Source organism: Sebastes fasciatus, chromosome 22 (assembly GCF_043250625.1).
Source record: "Sebastes fasciatus isolate fSebFas1 chromosome 22, fSebFas1.pri, whole genome shotgun sequence".
Taxonomy (NCBI): Eukaryota; Metazoa; Chordata; class Actinopteri; order Perciformes; family Sebastidae; genus Sebastes; species Sebastes fasciatus.
The window spans coordinates 2,453,242-2,472,184 of NC_133816.1; the positions used below are offsets into that span (position 1 = coordinate 2,453,242).

Below are 18,943 nucleotides of genomic sequence, written 5' to 3' on the forward strand. Positions count from 1 at the left end.
GATGGAGAGAACAAGACACAATACAGCTGCAGTTATTAATCTATCGTCTCTGATGATGACATCACAGATTTGAATGAGTGATGTCACAGTCTGAAGATGGCTGACGCTTTGTTTTCATGAATCAAATTAGAAACCCACTTACACTTCCTCAGACCGGGTGTCAACCATCGGACTCCAGCAGGCTCCACCCTGAAAGGAGGAGGGGGGTCAGAGCAGCACTTCCTCTCTCAGCATGGAAACATGGACATCACATCGCTGTCATACGCACAGCTTTGTTATCCTCTACCAATGTACTGACATGTTCACATGGAGCACTTCTGATAAACAAGGCTAAAGTGAGCATGGCAATAATAAATATGCATTCTGGGTTTGTCACACCACAGAAACATGTGTTACTAACCACCCAGACAAATTTGAATGATTAAAAAAATCACCAAGTATATAAAATGATCTTTCAAAATCATGTAAAAATCATCAGTATTGTGCTCTGAGACGCTGGGGGCGTGTCGCTGAAGGTGCTGAAACCTGAGGCCTGTACTACGAAGAGAGTTCAACATACCCAGGATATCTTCTCCTTATCTGGTTTAACTAACCCTAACAAACCAGATCACGCTAAGCGGTCCTACGACGCTGGTTACGACGCTGGTTATCAACTCGCTAAATCAACCCAGGGTTTCTCTGTCTGGCTACGAGCGCCTTCACATGAACGGGGAGGGGTTTGCAGCATCTGACCAATCACAGACATGGACAAGTCTACAGACTGCAGACAGACAGACAGAGAGACACATTTTACAAAGGAAGAGTAAACTATATTAGACAAATAGGAAGAAGTTAAACACTTAATCCAGACTAAAAGTAACACAGTTGAAGCTGCCAGATGCAGGAAGAACAGCTGGTGAAAGAAAAAACTCCAGATGTGTGAATGATTAAATTAACAGATTTATTAATTTAACGGAACACTCAAAAGTCAGTTATAGTCGTCAAGATATAAATAGCTTTTAGGAGTTTAATGGATGAATAGATTACACTTCTTTATACCCTGTGGCTAAGATGTGGTGTGTGTGACTATTTCAACCTTCTTTCAGCTGCGCCCCCCCCCCCCCCCCCCTCTCTGGCGGTGTGAAACGGACTCAAGACCAAGTAAAAAAATAAATATAAAAACATAATTCAAAGCGGTAAACACCCACAGCATAAATCCAGCTGTCCTTCCTGCATCTGTCAGTTTAAACTGTGTTGTTTTTAGTCTGGATTATGACTGTAACTTCTTCATATGTGTGTAATATTATCATACGATCACAGCACAGAGCTCTGATTGGTCAGTAGGAGGTGCTTTTCTACGAGTTGATCTCTTATCTGGAACATAACCTGCTCCGGAGCAGGTCAGGTGTTCAGCATCAGTTAGCATAAGCATAAGTCTGCCCGGGGGGTTCAACTCTGCGGGTTAGTGACGGCCGCTCGGTGTCGGAGGATCCCCTCGTGGGACCTCTCCCCGGCGCTGGCTGGCTCCCGCCGGGCGCATTTCATCCGAGGTGTTCGCCGCCGGGGCCGTGGACAAAGTGCTTGCTTTTGTGGTCCTGGTAGTCTCAAAGACATTTGTGGCCCTGGTACTCCATACTCTGACACTTTGTCATTTTCTTTTCTTTTTTTAAAGACTATTCATTTTTTTACAAGTTTACAGAAACAGAATAAATATACATAGGACATGGGATGAATTACAATCATAAAAATACAATACTAAACAGTGATGAAAATGCCTACATCAATAGTGGGACTTGAACCCACCACCCTGTTATCATGAGTTACATGATCTACTGACTGAGCTAACCAACATAACCTCTGATGATATTCTGGGTTTCTATCTTGTCTTTCAAAAACCAGGTTAGTGAAGACGGGTGGAGTTCTGTTAAGGATGACTCCATTGTGTCATCAAGTCATGATTTCAGCCCCGCCTAAAAACTCCTGAACACAAAACTGTCGAAAAACAGTTTAACGGTCTAACTCCACAATCCAGAACTATAAAGTTCACAGTCTTTACACGTTTTCAGTTATTATATTCCAACATTTATAATGTGTTCAGAAACAAATCTCTGAAATTCCTTTAAATAGTTTATGAGTTCTGCTCCGGAAATGAAACACGTGGAGCGCTATATACTACGTTGTCGCGGAGGTATAATCAGATGACTACAGCTCATTATGTTCACTTATTAATGATATATTATTATCAGTATTATATTGACAATCATCAGAGATTTCAGATATTTTCTCTACCAGTCAGTCCGTAAATCAAATGTTTAAATCTGCGTCAACTGATTTCTTTGTCCACTTGAGTTTCAGTGAAAACGAGCTGTAAACACAACATCTGACATATTTTCAGCCTGTAAAGTAGTTGTGTCTAACATGATCTAAACCAGCTGCTTCCACATCCATTTACAGAGTACCTGAACAGGTGGTGTACGGTGTACCTGAACAGGTGGTGTACTTGATTTTGACCTCATCCCACACCGTACACTTGATACTACGCCGAGTGCCTAACGTAACTACGTAAATGCGTGCTCTGCTCTCCATGCTCATGGAATACAACACCACTCTCCAGTGAAACCGGCTGTCATCTGAGTGAATTACTGCCAGTAAGTCACCGAAAATCAAACCAAGACCAACATGGCCTGCAGCCGAAAAAGCGCAAAGTGGACCAGGAAAACCGTCAGTTCAAATCTGACTGGACTGATCAGTTTTGTTTTATTTTACCGGACCATGCTAACGCTAAACCGACATGCTTGATATGCATGTGTTACACCACTCACACACACGGTTTGGTGTAGAAGAGAGAGTTCAACTTTTATTAATTCACCGGCAGAACTGGCAAAACAAAGCTAGCTGTCGATGCAGCACCGGGCACACACACTTCACAGAAGGGTCCCGTCTAACAACAGAAACTTCTTCTACTTCGCTGGTAGTCATTTGCTGCTGAGAGTTTCACCCTGCCCCCTGCTGGCGGGTGTAATTATACACACTCAAACAAAAGCCTGAATATTACAGCATATTACTGAATGAAAGGTTAAATAAATATAACTAGGAATATAATATAAAAAATTATATTTCTTTCAGGTGCTACAATCCTCCCCTGCCAAATGAATGTTGTCCTCAACATTAGCATTCACTTTCAGTGCAACTCTGACTATGGAATGTAATACAAATACAACTACATCATTAAGACAACACCTTACATTTAACATGTCACGTAATGGCTTTCACTTGAAAGTTAGCAAGAAGTAATGTTCTTCAGTGCATTTGAACAGATTTTACCTTAAGTGTACATTACTATTGTATACCATGTGATCTCATCACACTCTGCTCTTAAATAACACCACAGTGTTTAAACTTAAGAATAATCTTAACTCTGAGCAGTTGTAACAATATACAGTACTACATTGATACTCTGAAACAAAAACATTTCTGTCACTTCCCTATACACTTCACACCATACGCACATATACCAAAAACATTCCATATGCATTATTTCAATGCCATATCTTAATCCAAAACTATCTAGTTTATGACTAGAACTTCTTTTCAGTTGCATAACCCATATGAGTAACGTTTTGAAAATATCCAAAAAATTACTAAATACATATTTTGTGTCTGAGACCTTCCAGGCTCTCTTCCATACTGGGCTGGAAAGCTGAGGGTGCGTTTGTGAGGCCAAATGGAATCCTGTTCCATTCGTACAGCCCCCATGGGGTTGAGAAGGCTGTGAATATCTTTGAGTCCTCACTGACACTCCCTTGATGATAAGCTTTGCCTTGGTCCAGCACGCTGAACCAAGCATTTCCACAAAGGCCATCAAGTATCTCCTGTATGCGTGGTATGGGGTGCCTATCTGGGATTGTCTTTTTGTTAAGCCCCCTGTAGTCAATACAAAGCCTTAGGCTCTCGTCTTTTTTCCTCACGCAAACCACTGAAGCAGCATATGGGCAGGTGGATTTGCGGATGAAGCCTTTGTTTAACAGGTCCTGGATGTGGTTCTTTACCTCCTCATACAATGGGCGAGGTATGGCATTATATGTTCTGGCTACTGGGATCTCATCACTTAGCTTAATGTCCATTTTTAAGTTTTTAATGTAACCTACATCATCTTTGTGTCTGGCAAATGCTCCTGATTCCTCCCTGAGCATTTGTTTGACCACCGCTTGTTGTTCACTGGTCAAGTGGTCTACCTTGACAGGTGGATCCAACAGTTTGTCCTGTGGATGACCTTGAGATGATTCTGTGGTGAAGCATGGTGGAGCCTGAGAATTTTCAACAACTACAGAATTAACCTGGTGTTCTTCTGAGTACACTGGGTAACAGTCTGTTATTCTCTGCATGCTCCCTATCACAGTTTTACTTGGCATTGAGATGTCATGTTGCGTGGTATTTCTCACATAAATGTTCACTTTACGTGAGGAACAGGAAACATTTATCAGTTGACAGGTGATTTTGAGGCCTTCATCCAATGACAGGTTCTCCTCAGGTTCAAAGAGCATTTCAGATTTCACTTTGAGATTGGTTTTGACAGGACAGGTAATACACTTTATTTCTCCCCCTGGAACTACAACAGATGTGCGTCCTGTGAGGACAGGGTAAGTAACATTCTCATTTGTAGCTCCCTGAATGAGGTTTAGCAATGTTTCTGCCTTTACTGACCCTAGTCTGAGTGAATTTCTGAGCAAAGCTACTCTTTCACTAGACTGAACCTGGTCCTCTCTGTTTATCAACATCTCCTCAATGGCATTAAATCCTATTATGGGCCTCTGCACTATGTCCCTGCTCACTAGTACTGGAACTAGTATCTCCTCAGACCTTGCTGCTTTAGCTTTTGGATCACACAGACTGAAACTAACTGTCCCCTGAAAGGGGATTTCTGTGCCATTTGCAGCCCTTAAGTCCAGCAGTTCATCATCACTTAGCAGGTCACTGATGGGACGGATTCTTGCGTCAGGTAAGTTTAGGGACTTCCATGTCTCACTCATGATGGACACTTGTGCTCCTGTGTCCCACAGGGCTTGAGTCTTGACACTGTTCATTCTGCACCAGACAAGACACTTTTTGCCTACCAGTTGTGCTACTTGCTTGCGTTTTGTACAAGGGTTGTATGAGTGAGAGGGTTGGTCTCCTTTAAGTTTCACATTTGACTTTAAAGGTGCTGATGGGTGATGAGTGGGCAGTTTTTTTCTTTTCCCCTTCACTGTGGACAGAGTTACAGGCTCTGTTTGAGGGATCAGCTTTGGGTGATTTGGGGACTTTAATTCCGAGGTCATGGCTCGTCCCTCCATCACAACCTCTGGTAGTTTCCCGAGGGTTTCTATCTTTCCCCTAATCTGCACCCTCTTGCCCAATGTGTGTCACTGCCGCACTTAAAACAATGATTGCAGTCCGTTTTGTCCTGCTGACATGCTACACATTGTCTCTTTGGCCTCTTAAAAGCATCAGCTGGAGCTTTGGTTTGGCCATCATCAACAATATTTCTTCCCCGCTGGACAGTTTGCACCAGGGATGCTACTTGACCTGTGAGCTCCCTTATTGCTGTGTTGTTCTCCTCCATTTTTGTAAATAGGGGGTTCTCTTTAGTCGGTTTGTTAGCTTTAGCTGAGACTGGGGTTGTCAAAGGGTCATTTTCACCCTCACTCCTCTCTACTGTGCTCAGACTTGCTTTATGAGTGGCTTTATTTGTAGCTTTAATCTTTTGGGCTCTCTCATTTTCATACAACTGTGCTTTCTGCATTTTTTGAAGGAGCAGCTCATCACTACTGTTCTCATCCTGCAGATAAATCCTCATTTCTGCTCTTATGTTATTATTTGACAAGCCTGTCATGATGGACTGAGAACATTGGCTATGAACTAGCTCTTTGTTATACTTCAGGCCAGACTGGGAACGTTCAGATGCAAACAGGACCTTTTGCTGCAGGTCAAGTACTCGGACCAGAAAATCAAGTGCAGTTTCACCAGGTCCCTGTACAGCTTTTGTCAGTTGTTGGTACAGTACTGTTGCATCCTTTTCTGCATAGTGGGCTCCTAATATTTGTCTGAGAGTGACTAGGGTGAGATCCATTTTCCCCTCTAAATAGCTCCTCAGTTTCAAGCCAGGATTCACAGCACGTATGACAGCCTCCATAATTTCCTCTTCTGGAAAGCCCTTCCTTAGACCACTTTCAATCTGGTGTTCAAGGCTGCTAAAGCTCAAAGTGTCTCTTGATGTTGACTCACCAACATGTCCGTTTATCCTGAAGTCCTTTCTGAATCCATTGGAAGCCAGAAAGCTGTTGCTGATGGAGTCTCTGCCTCTGCTTTGCGTCCCCTCGTCCCGCGCTGTCTCCCGGGCGACCCGCTGCTTCGGCGCCGGTATGAGCGGTGCGCGGTCTCCCTGCCGGCGTCCCGACGCAGGCTGTGCGGAGCGAGCCGCCTCCTCCTCCTCCTCCTCCTCGTCGGCCGCAGGTGAAGAGAAGAGTAGCGCCGCTCCCGCGACGTCGGTCTCCGCCGGGTCCTCTCGCAGAGCTTCCAGTACGTCATTCAGTTCCAAAAGCACAGACATGCCTTCATCTTCCCTCTCCAGAAAGTACTCACGTTCACAAAACTCCACAATGTGCTTCACCATTGCACGGCGGGTTTTGTTTTTCATGTCCTCAGAGTCTTCGCCAGCAATGTTGCAGTACTCACAAACTCTGTGCAGTTCTTTCACAGTCAGTCCAAACAATTTGGTTTCTATTTCTGACAGAAACTCTTCTCGGTGCTCCGACATCTTGTATAAAGCGCTTTTAACTCGTCAACACTTGAAAAACAATAAAACGAAACGGTTCAACTGTTCTCTGTAGCTAACGTTAGCTCACTTAGTTGACCTGCTGCTCACACGCGTGTCCAACGTTACCGTGTTCTTCCAGAGTTAAAAAGTCCTTCGCCGTGAAATAATATCCATACTCATCTCGGTGGGACCTCCAAATTGTTACACCACTCACACACACGGCTTGGTGTTTGATCTGTAAATCAACGTCTGCACAAGAGAACGCAACAGCAGCATCGTTGCTTGTTTCATGGAACCTTGCTAAAGCTAAGAAGCCATTCACTGATGCTGAGTTGATTAAAAAGTGTGCAATTGATATGGTTGGAGAAGTTTTAAGTCACGATGAGAAAAGCCAGAAAACGGTTGTGGAGCTATTAAAGCAGGTTCCGCTGTCGGATAACACGGCAACAAGAAGAGTGGAAGTTTTAGCGGAGGAGTGTTTTTCAACTCTACTCACCGATTTAAAGAAAGCAGAAGCCATATCACTAGCCATCGACTCGTCCTGTGACCCAACTGATATGGAACAGATATCCGTATTCGCAAGATTTTTTGATGGAAAGATCTTTTGGGAGGAGCTGCTCTGTTTGCTTTCTCTCCCCGGGCGCACGACTGGGGAAATTATTTTGAACGAGTTGACACAGTTCTTTGAGAAGAATGGCTTAGATGTAAGAAAGATTGTGTCCGTTGTCACCGATGGGGCTCCGTCGATGGTGGGACAACACAGGGGCTTGGTAAGCAGGCTTGCCGCCGTTAATCCAGCACTCTTGGCGTTTCATTGCATTATTCACAAATCAGTGTTGTGCACTAAACTGTGTGGAGAAATGAAAACGGTGATGGATACTGTGACGAGACTGGTGAATTTCGTTCGGGAGGAGTTCTAGTCTGAAACATCGCCTTTTCAGAGCATTGCTGGAGGAAATGTCAGCGGAACACAAGGATCTTCTGCTGCATAACGATGTTCGCTGGCTGAGTAAAGGCCGTGTGTTGGAGAGGGTGTGCGACCTGCACAATGAGATTGAGTCATTTTTATCCAGCCTGCAGAGCCAAAAAGCCAAAGATTTTCAGAGGTTTTTAAGTGACAAAGAGAGGATGGCATGTGTTCTTTTTGTGTGTGACATAATGTCTCATCTAAATCACCTTCATCTGCAATTACAAGGCATGAACCACACTGTTGCAGACATGTACGAGGCAGTTGAAGCTTTCCGGTCAAAGCTGAACCTTTTGGAGCGAGACATTCTGGGAGAAAGTTGCACTTTCCTCGTCTGTGGGAGCATTGTGAGAAGAACCAAATGCAGGAGGATCCACTGATGAAGGATTTTGTGACAAGCCTGGCACAAAACTTCAAGGAACGATTTGAAAGCTCCCCTAAACTCTCAAGTGACATCCTCCTCTTCCTGAGACAGACGTTCTCTGTTTCGGCTGACGGCCAGTGGACTGCAGAGGCCAGAAGGCTGGCACCTTCCATAGATGAGGCAGCTCTCCAGATGGAGGTCCTGGAGATGGGAACATCTGATGTGCTCAAAGCACAACACAAGGACGTTGGAGCGAGTGACTTTTGGATCAACATTGTTCCCCAAGCTCGATTCAAAAACACAAGACCTATTGCAATGCTCCTATTCACAATGTTCCCCTCCACGTACATCTGTGAGTCATCGTTTCCTTCAATGAACTCTATCAAGACCCAGGAAAGAAACAGACTTTCTGATGCACATCTTGATCAATGCCTCAGGATTGCCACAACAGAATACAGACCTGACATCAGAAGGATTGCCTCATCCCGTCGCTGTCACTTCTCTCACTGATTGGTGAGTGAACATCCATTTATTTTTGTCCATTTGTCAATCTTATTGTGGTGTATTATAATAATAATTACAACAACAATAATACTAATAATTTCATTTGTATAGCACTTTTTATACTTCAAATGCAACAGAGCTCAGATAAAAAGAACAAACAGATGAAATGAGAGAACAGAAACAAAGGCAGTACTACTAAAACAACAGCAACAGTGTTATTGTGGTATTTAAAAAGTAACAAACTGAAAATCTCTCTGTGTTTGTCTTCCTGTCTCTGTCTCTCTCAGTGTGTGTGTGTGTGTGTGTGTGTGTGTGTGTGTGTGTGTGTGTGTGTAAATAATTAAATAGTTGGTTTTGCACTTATTTTGTTTCAAGAGTTCTTTTTCTCATGTGACCCTCAACACAGGCTTTGAGAATCCCAGGTCTAAATTGTTACTACAACCACCTTGACTACTACTACTACTTATAATGTTTAGCGGCAGGCTGCTGCTCCCCAAGTGCTCCACAGACAGACTCAGTCCTTTGTCCTTTGTCCCCCGAGCCATCAAACTGTACAACACCTCTCTGGGGAGGAGGGGGACAAAGGAGGACGGTCTGCAGGACAGTTAATGCATACAGTGCACTTTAATAGACTGAGCTACTATTATATCTGCACACTACAAACAGCTCTACTCTACCTTTATAGACTGGTTTTACTGTATTCTACAACAATGTACAGCTTTATTCTGCACTTTAGTCTATTTAAAAAAATAACTCTCTACCTCAGTTCTTATCCCGCATTATATTCCATATTTGACATTTCGTAATATCTATATCTCCTATATTTTATTATCCAGCACTATATCACTTTCTGCACTATATTCACATTTTTAATAGTCCCGTATCTCAGTTGTTACCCTGCACTATATTCATTTTCAACAGTTTCTTCATCTCCTGTTATTTTTATATCTGGTATATTTTTTTTTATACTCTGTATTAATTACTTGTGTCCTTTTACTAATATGTTTGCACTATGGAACTGTGATGCTGGAAACTTGAATTTCCCTCGGGACCAAAAAAGTTACTATCTATCTATCTATCTATCTATCTAATAATAATAATAATAATAATAACGACAATAATAATAATAATAAAGATGATGTTAACAGCAGCAAATACAACATCTGCACATAAAACAACTTTTACTGGAGCAGTCGGAAAAAAAACTCAGATGTTTTGGCCTTTGGGGAAAACTAATTGGGAACCCTGGTGTAACAGAGCAGGTGGTGTACAGTGTACCTGAACAGGTGGTGTACAGTGTACCTGAACAGGTGGTGTACGGTGTACCTGAACAGGGGGTGTACATTGTGCCTGAACAGGTGGTGTACGTTGTACCTAAGCAGGTGGTGTACGGTGTACCTGAACAGGTGGTGTACGGTGTACCTGAACAGGTGGTGTACGGTGTACCTGAACAGGTGGTGTACGGTGTACCTGAACAGGTTGTGAACAGTGTACCTAAGCAGGTGGTGTACGGTGTACTGTACTACTATACTGCAGCAGGCCTCTTCATACCTGAGAGTGTCCAGTCTCCAGTGTGGATCCTCCAGTCCAGAAGACAGCAACTTCCCTCCGGAGTCTCCTGGATGGTTGTAGCTCAGGTCCAGCTCTCTCAGATGGGAGGGGTTGGATCTCAGAGCTGAGGCCAGAGAAGAACAGCCTTCCTCTGTGATCAGACAGCCTGACAGCCTGCAAACACACATAACACACGTCACATATTTCTCTAGTCACATCTAAACACCAACTTATGTCCATCAACAATCTGACAACATTACTGGTAGCTCTCTGATTCCTCTCGGATATTTAAATTCACAATAGGGAGAGAAAAAAAAAATGAAAATGTGCTCATGGGAAAAGATTGAAAGAAAATAAATTCAACTGGTTTGAAACCATATTATCAGAGACAGATGAAGGTTACGAGTTTATCCGTTAATCAGGATTTAATGGGACATGTTGATGAATCCTGACCTGAGAGTTTCCAGAGTACAGTGTGGACTCTCCAGTCCAGCTGACAACCGCTTCACTCCTGAATCCTGCAGGTTGTTGTTACTCAGGTCCAGCTCTCTCAGACTAGAGGACCGGGAGCTGAGGACTGAGGACAGAGCTTCACAGCTTCTCTCTGATAGGTTGCAGTCACTCAGTCTGAAGAGACAATAATGAAGAAAAAACAAGTTGAAAAGATAGAGCATTTAAGTTCTGATATATGAATCCAACTATCTCTGTACTTACAGAGCTTTGTTGGAAGCTTTTACCACTGGCAGCAGCCTCAGAAGAGCCTCCTCTGAAGCAGAGTATTTCTTCATGTCAAACATGTCCAGATCTTCTCCTGATGACAGTAAGATGAAGACCAGAGCTGACCACTGAACAGGAGACAGTATATATGTGGAGAAAAGTCCTAAACTCAGGTACCGTTGGATCTCCTCCACCAGAGAACGATCATTCAGTTCATTCAGACAGTGGAACAGATTGATGCTTTTCTCTGCAGAGAGATCCTCATCGAGCTTCTTCCTGATGTGCTGGACTGTTTCCTGATTGGTCGGTGAGCTACTTCCTGTCTGTGTCAGCAGGTCTCGTAGGAGAGTCTGATTGGTCTGCAGCGAAAGACCCAGGAGGAAGCGGAGGAACAAGTCCAGGTGTCCATTTGGACTCTGCAAGGCCTTGTCCACAGCACTCTGGTAGAAGTGTGTCTCAGACTTCTGGGAGGTTGTTTCTTCTTCTGCCATCAGATTGACTCCAGAGTTGATGAATGTCAGATGGACATGAAGAGCAGACAGAAACTCCTGAACACTCAGATGGACGAAGCAGAACACCTTGTCCTGGTACAGTCCTCTCTCCTCTTTAAAGATCTGTGTGAACACTCCTGAGTACACTGAGGCTGCTCTGATATCGATGCCACACTCTGTCAGGTCGGATTCATAGAAGATCAGGTTGCCTTTCTGCAGCTGATCAAAAGCCAGTTTTCCCAGAGACTCGATCATCTTCCTGCTCTCTGGACTCCAGAGTGGATCTGTCTCAGCTCCTCCATCATACTTGATGTTCTTTACTTTGGACTGAACCACCAGGAAGTGGATGTACATCTCAGTCAGGGTCTTGGGCAGCTGTCCTCCCTCTCTGGTCTTCAACACCTCCTCCAGAACTGTAGACGTGATCCAGCAGAAGACCGGGATGTGGCACATGATGTGGAGGCTTCGTGATGTCTTGATGTGGGAGATGATTGTTCTGGTCTGCTCCTCGTCTCTGGATCTCTTCCTGAAGTACTCCTCCTTCTGTGGGTCGGTGAACCCTCTGACCTCTGTCACCATGTCAACACACTCAGGAGGGATCTGATTGGCTGCTGCAGGTCGTGTGGTTATCCAGATGTGAGCAGAGGGAAGCAGGTTCCCCCTGATGAGGTTTGTCAGCAGCACATCCACTGAGGTGGACTCTGTGACATCAGTCAGGATCTTGTTGTTGTGGAAGTCCAGAGGAAGTCGACACTCATCCAGACCGTCAAAGATGAACACAACCTGGAACTTTTCAAACCTGCAGATTCCTGCTTCTTTGGTTTCAGTAAAGAAGTCATGAACAAGCTCCACCAAGCTGTACTTTTTCTCTTTCAGCACATTCAGCTCTCTGAAAGTGAATGGAAATGTGAACTGTATGTTCTGGTTGGCTTTGTCTTCAGCCCAGTCCAGAGTGAACTTCTGTGTTAAGACTGTTTTCCCGATGCCAGCCACTCCCTTTGTCAGCACTGTTCTGATTGGTTCATCTCTTCCAGGTGAGGCTTTAAAAATGTCTTCTTGTCTGATTGTTGTCTCTGGCCTGTGTGGTTTCCTGGATGCTGTTTCAATCTGTCTGACCTCATGTTCATCATTGACCTCTGCAGTCCCTCCCTCTGTGATGTGGAGCTCTGTGTAGACCTGATTCAGAAGGGTTGGGTTACCTGCTTTAGCGATCCCCTCAAACACACACTGGAACTTCTTCTTCAGGTTAGATTTCAGTTCACGCTGACAAACTGCAGCAAGAGTTCCTGAATGAACACAAGATCAATAAGTCAAAGAACATATTTCAACATTTCCTCAAAGAATGAGTAAATAAATATACATCAGACCGGCACATACGGGAGCTTCGCAAAAACTCAAGGCCACGCCCCCTTTTGGGGGAAAGAAAACCAAAGATCCCAAAGACTTCAATGTAATTTAACAAATGTCTGGATTGTTATTTTGACAAATTCATATGCATTCATCTCTTGTTAAACAAACGTTTGTTTAATACACGTGCCTAATCATTATTTTGTGATTTTGCCTGAACCTGAGCGTTGGCGATATCTTAATAAATGAAGGTTGATCTGTTGCGCTGTTGGGCTCATTTTCTGTAGCATGGTGGAATTAGCAAGGTAGCTAGCTAACTAGCCAGTCGCTAAATGAGACTCTTGTCATAGGAAAGCTTTGTCTGTTCGGCTCATTTTCTGTGTTTCATGACAGCACGGTGGAATTAGCAAGCTAAGCTAGCTAAGTAGCCAGCCGTCTGACCAGCGGGCTGGTGGCCAACGGCAGCGCTGTAAAGATAAATTGAGGGCGTATAAATCTTTGGATGCCTATAGTTAACTATCCTTCAGTAAAGTCAGTCAAAAAGAGAGTCGTACAATATCGGAGAAGCGTTTCAGAGATGGAGAGAAAGGGTTGTTAATAGTTTAGCCTTCTGCTAACAGCAGCCATCGGCTCACGGCTGCTGTTAGCAGAAGGCTAACTATTAGCAACATTTACTCTCCATCTCTGAAACGTTTCTCTGATATTGTAGCTCTCTAGAGCCTCGAATCACAGTTTGTCATCTCAACTGTTGTGATATCTGGATTCTGGCACCCAACAACACAGCAAGATGACATTTTAGATGTGTAACTTTAGCTCACTGCCAGTGTTAGCCTACAGCTAACACTGTGACGTAATCATGACATCGACACACAAAGGGTCTATATTTGGGTCCATCTCTTGAGACATTAGTAAACGTCCCATTCATCCAACATGTTAAATCTTTAGAGAAATCCTCTTACTGCTCTGCAGACAGTCAGCCAGCTCGTCCTGCTTCATTCTCCTCAGGAAGTGCAGTGTGATCTTCAGAAATTCCTCTCTGCTGCTCCTCCTCTTCTCTTCATCCTCACCGTCCAACACCTCCTCATCCTCCCTCTCACTCTCTAGGCATTCTGGGTAATCTGAATTTACAACCTTCTGGATATTCTTCAGCTCGTTTTTCACAAAACTAATGATGTTCTCCTCCAGCAGCTGGAACAGAATATTATATGAATGACACGATCAAACTAAAATCATGGAACCAAACATCAGATCCATGTTGGACAGAATGACATCCCACTGGTCTAATAAACGCAGCATGGAGATGACTGTGAACAGAATAGACGTAAAAGTATTTGATGTACATGTACAGACCATAAATATGGAGTCCAGGTGTGTTTGATGCTGCTGGGCAGACTGAAAACTGAGAACCTCCGAGCTCTCCTGGTCCACTCTGTGGAGGAATCATGAAGAATTAGCTCACATTATGTCTGTCCACACAGAGACAAACACCAGGTACAGGTCCATGAAGTGATATTTGGATGTCAACAGTGAATCAGATGACTCCCTGTAGTGTTAAATGTTTACTAGTCCTGCTGATCCCACTGAGAATCAACAGCTCAGTCTGCAGCTGTTTGTAGCTTTCAGCTCACTATTTTCTTCAGTCAGTTTGGTTTAGTCCCAACAGCTCTCACCAACCCCTCCATATTCACCTTATGTTAGTTCTTCCAGTTTAGTGCCAGCAGTGCTATTAAGCAGCTACACTGCGGTGATCGGATGGGTTTACCAGAGACGGTTTTACAATACCACATCCATCAGCCATCATTGAGTGGAAGGACGATGTACAAAAATGGCCTGAAATCACATATGAGGACATTTGTACTGTCTCCTGGTTTAGATGGCTTCGCTATGAGGAGCTACAAAAGTACAGACGCATATCAGTACACCGGCCGGTAAGCATACGAAAGCATGACGTTGTGTCGGCAGTGTTTCTGTAAACTCTCACTGCCAGATAGATGCCGGGTGGACAAAGCAAAGAGTATAGAAGCAAAGAGACAAAACTTCAGAGTTTTCTTCGTCATTTTGGACTTACAAACAGGGTCTGAAATTAGCACCTGCCACCCGCCAAATGCGGGTAAATTGTTGGCAGTGGCGGGTGAAATCATCAGGACACCCGCCACTTTGGCAGACAGGGAAAACGCTAGAGATGGGAAAAGAGAAGCGTAGTTGTCCGCTTTCTTGGCATCTCATGCCTCCGTCACTATCGACTCCTCTTATTGGTGCTTTCCGACAGTTACTCATGCACAATGACGCGTAAGCACACTGTATCATGTTTCAGTTTGTTTGGGACCAGAGACACGGCGGAGAGGGAAAAAAAGTGCTCAACAACATGTCGCTACTAAACCTGAGGGGGTGCGCCCTATTTTTCTCTGATAATTCTACACTGTGAGCAACAAAACTGTGTTTAAATCAGCAGGAGGAGAGTTAGTAACGTTAGCTGTTGGCAGCCGGTGGGCAGCACAGTCCTGACTGGATAAATAGCGGAGCTACTAACGTTAATGGAGGTGCCATTCAGTTATTATTATGAGGCGTTCAAAGTCTGCTCAGGAAAAAGGACTATTGGGCGAAGGTTAATTACAACGTTATCATGATGTGTTCAAATGTAATCTCGTAAAATTAAGTTTTTGGTGAGAAACTTGAATAAATCCAGTTGTTTGAAGGAAATGTTTTCACATCAATATTAAATGGATAATACAGAGGGAATTATGACCTGTTTAACTTCCTAACACTAGCTCTAAGCAGCTGGCCAAGATTTTTTTTAATCAAAGCAAATATTGGAAAAGGGACCGTTTGTAACTTTTTAAGCGCATAAATGTACCGGGTCGGGACACATGCGCGCTCGCATATGCGCGCTCGTGTGTGGCCGCTGTCTCGTCTCCGCTGCCTGCTTGCCTTCACTCAGACAGCGCGCGTTCTTGCGTACCCGCGTACTCGCTCCACCTCTAGACGTGAACGCGCGCTCACTCCACACTGCAGAAGAGTTAGTTTAGCTCTGAGAATATCTAGTGAATGTACAGTGGACGTTTGTGCAGAAATAACTGCTGCAGCTTCACCAGACCAACAGAGGTTCTCCGTGTCTTGTGAAGTGACGGGGCTCCGCAGAGAGAAACGTTGTCATCTCGTTACCGACCGGGTGCCGTTGTCTCCCCTGTTCACTCCGGCTGCGGGCGGAGACGATAACGTTACGCTGCGGAGCTCCACTGCCTCAGCCTGCGCTGAGGCAGGAAAAGCCAACACTAGGATCAACAGTGATTCATGGAGAGACCTTCGTCTGGTCAGCTAACATTACTGCCAAGCAGCTGAAATATAGAGTGATATTGTGGTTTTATCTGACGTGTGTCGCCTCACTGTTTTGAGCGATGCTCGTCCAGGTATATTTAGAGCGAGAAAGTGCAAGTGCAAGCCCGACGCTGACTTTCGTTGACTTCACGGCCACAGGCGTCGCTGTTAACAAGCAATTCTGAAAGTTACAAATAGTTCCTTTAAAGGGACTATTTGTAACTTTCAGAATTCCTAACAGAGGTTTTCCTCCCCTGGATGTGTAGTGTTTACCACGCTGGATTTAACATGTGAGGGTGCAGATCGTATCCACACTGACCCTCCAACGTTTCATACTTCCTCGTTTCAGCTTGCTGAGGTTTGTTTTGGTTGACGGTTACGGAACGGACATGACGTCACGTTACTCAGACTACAACAATAAAAGCAGTAACTTCCTTCTACCTCCACATAGACTCAAATGAAGCACATATATTGATTCTGGCATTAAAACATCTATTTCAAAAACATACAAAAAATTGCGATATATAGGTGAATCGATTTTTTGTCCCACCCCTAGTGTCTATCTTTATATTTAACTTCCCTAACGTCTGATCACCACTTTGTTTTCATTAACAGTTTGAAATCCTCACCGTTGTTCAACAGAGCGGCGTCCATCTTTGAAGGTTACAGGACGATGCATAGACCAGTCACTCTTCATGGACACACAGCTGGGTTCAGGTTCAGGTTTTTCCAGCTTCCTCCTGATAGAAACACAAGATAAATTCAGCACTGCACTCACAACACACTGAGACAAAACCTGTCAGTGATTTAATACACCTACTGTACACAGTATATTTGTTTTCATTATCAGTTTGAAATCCTCACCGTTGTTCATCAGAGTGGCGTCCATCTTTGAAGGCTGGAGGACGATGCTTAGACCAGTCACTCTTCATGGACACACAGCTGGGTTCAGGTTCAGGACAGTCTGGTTTCTGATGGATCCTGATAGAAAGAAATCCATTAAAGCTCCCATATTAAGAAACATTGTCAGTGAATCAAAGACTTTGTGACATGGAGAAGAGTCGTGGACAGTTAGAGATGGTCAACTCACCTCTGAGCTCTGGTCTGGCTGTCATGATCCCCACGCAGAGTGGTTTTAGAGGGAGGGACTCCCTCCTCTTTGTCCTCACACTGATTCATAGCAGAGCCTTCACATGAAGTCAACAAGCTGCTGGGAGAGCTCACACATTAATCCTCTTCATCATGACTAACACACAGCGCTCATTCACCTCAATACTAAATACACTCATGGGACTGTTCCCATGTTGTTGGCACTTTGAGCTGCACAGTCATACCTAAGAAATGACATTCACAATAGGGATGTGCATTCCAAGGACAAATACTATTCACAAATCACTGTCAACTAGTCGATTATTATTCAACAAATGCTGCATAATCCACATATTCTCTGCCTTTCTTTGAGGACGACATCACTTTTCACTTCTATTTGACGGACTTTTAAAAGCTCTTCAACATTTGAAATGTTCCTCTTTTTCCAAGTCTGCTACATCCAGTCAGAGCGGTAACACTTTACAATAAGGGACACAAAAACGAGTAGTTACTGGGGAAGGAATGAGGAAGGAATGAAGAAGGAATGAGGGAGGAAAGAGGAAGGAATGAGAGAGGAATGAGGGAGGAATGAGGGACTCCTCAGTAACTATTCTATATGATGTCTGACTTTACTTGGGGGTAATAATCAGAATGAATGAGTCGTTACTAGTTTACCTAACTGCTAGTGAACCACTAGTTAATGAGTAACTCCCAATCAGATTTTATAAAGTAGCTAATGATTATTAAAGGAGTGAGGAATGAATCAGGAAGGACTTGATGATTGATAACTGGTTAATGAGTACTTCTCTAATAATTGCTAATGGAGGACTATATAGTAGATAATGATGAGTGACTAGAGACCAGACTGGGAGGTCCTATATTAATGAATCATTAAGTAATAATGATTAGTTCATGAATATATGTGACTTAATCAGCTGCTGAGAGGCACAAAACTAGTAACGACTCATTAATTACTCATTAGTTATTGTTTTTGTCCCCCCCCCCCTCCCCCCAAGTAAAGAGAGACTAATAGTTACTGAGGAGTCCCTCATTCGTTCCCTAGTCACTACTCACATGTTTGTGCCCCTTATTGTAAAGTGTTACCATGGCAGCTAGTCCAATAATCCAAAATCAATCATGTTACCTTGTTAGCTGCTGCTGAATTCACATCCACATCAGCTCCCAGAGACTTTCTGTCTTCCTCTATAGAGGAAACAATGAGTCCAATCATTGATCAGCACATCATCATCATTCATCCTCTACTACTGATCATCACTGATGGAGTCATCACTCATGTCTCCTCTGGCTGTTAGAGGATTTGTCTCCCTCTGGTGGCACAAAGGGAAACTGCATTATGTCACGTTGAACTGACGCACTCGTTTCACCGTTTCCAGCTTTTCAAAATAATAACATCCATAATTATTCTTTGTCTCCATGTGGTTTGAAAATGGTTTAATATTAGCTGAAGATTCTGCAGATGGTCAAACATAAGATGAGTTAAAGCCTTCGTGTATTTGTGGATCCTCACCAGGATCACGTTTCTGTGTCAACATGAAGATTAAAGAGGAAACTGGTTCATTCAGATCATCAGTAACATTTCAAACCAAATTGTTCAGGGTGTAAAGAAAATCACGAGACCCCTTATTTATTTAAAAAATGTTTTTAAATCAATATTTACAAAGATGCACAAAGCTTGATTAAAATTAATTTAAATGTCTTAAAAAATATTATAAAAGTTAAAAAAGCAAAATGTATAAAATGAACATGATAGTGATGTTGTGATGAAAACTATAAAAAATAAAGATGTTACAGATTAAAATCTT

At 43.5% G+C, this 18,943-nt stretch overlaps 1 protein-coding gene and 1 long non-coding RNA gene across 11 annotated transcripts in view; one reads left to right on the top strand and one right to left on the bottom strand.

Moving 5' to 3' along the window:
* Window positions 1–18,943, bottom strand: part of LOC141760393 (NLR family CARD domain-containing protein 3-like) — a 152,634-nt gene that overhangs the window by 25,533 nt on the left and 108,158 nt on the right. For 2 of the 10 annotated variants that reach the window (XM_074623135.1, XM_074623136.1), the window contains exon 7: window positions 16,661–16,771. The exons of 1 other annotated variant lie outside the window; for it this stretch is intronic. In XM_074623135.1, coding sequence (XP_074479236.1) covers window positions 16,661–16,771 — 111 coding nt within the window. Of the gene's footprint in view, window positions 1–142; window positions 190–10,161; window positions 10,336–10,614; window positions 10,789–10,875; window positions 12,656–13,675; window positions 13,905–14,066; window positions 14,146–16,660; window positions 16,772–16,895; window positions 17,013–17,121; window positions 17,239–18,264; window positions 18,677–18,943 lie in introns of those variants that run through there. 7 more of the 10 variants (XM_074623158.1, XM_074623159.1, XM_074623163.1 and 4 more) reach the window with 7 other exon arrangements.
* On the top strand, window positions 12,980–13,380 carry LOC141760425 (uncharacterized). Its single transcript, XR_012592352.1, has 2 exons — window positions 12,980–13,021; window positions 13,128–13,380. It is a non-coding gene; the product is annotated as an uncharacterized LOC141760425 (long non-coding RNA).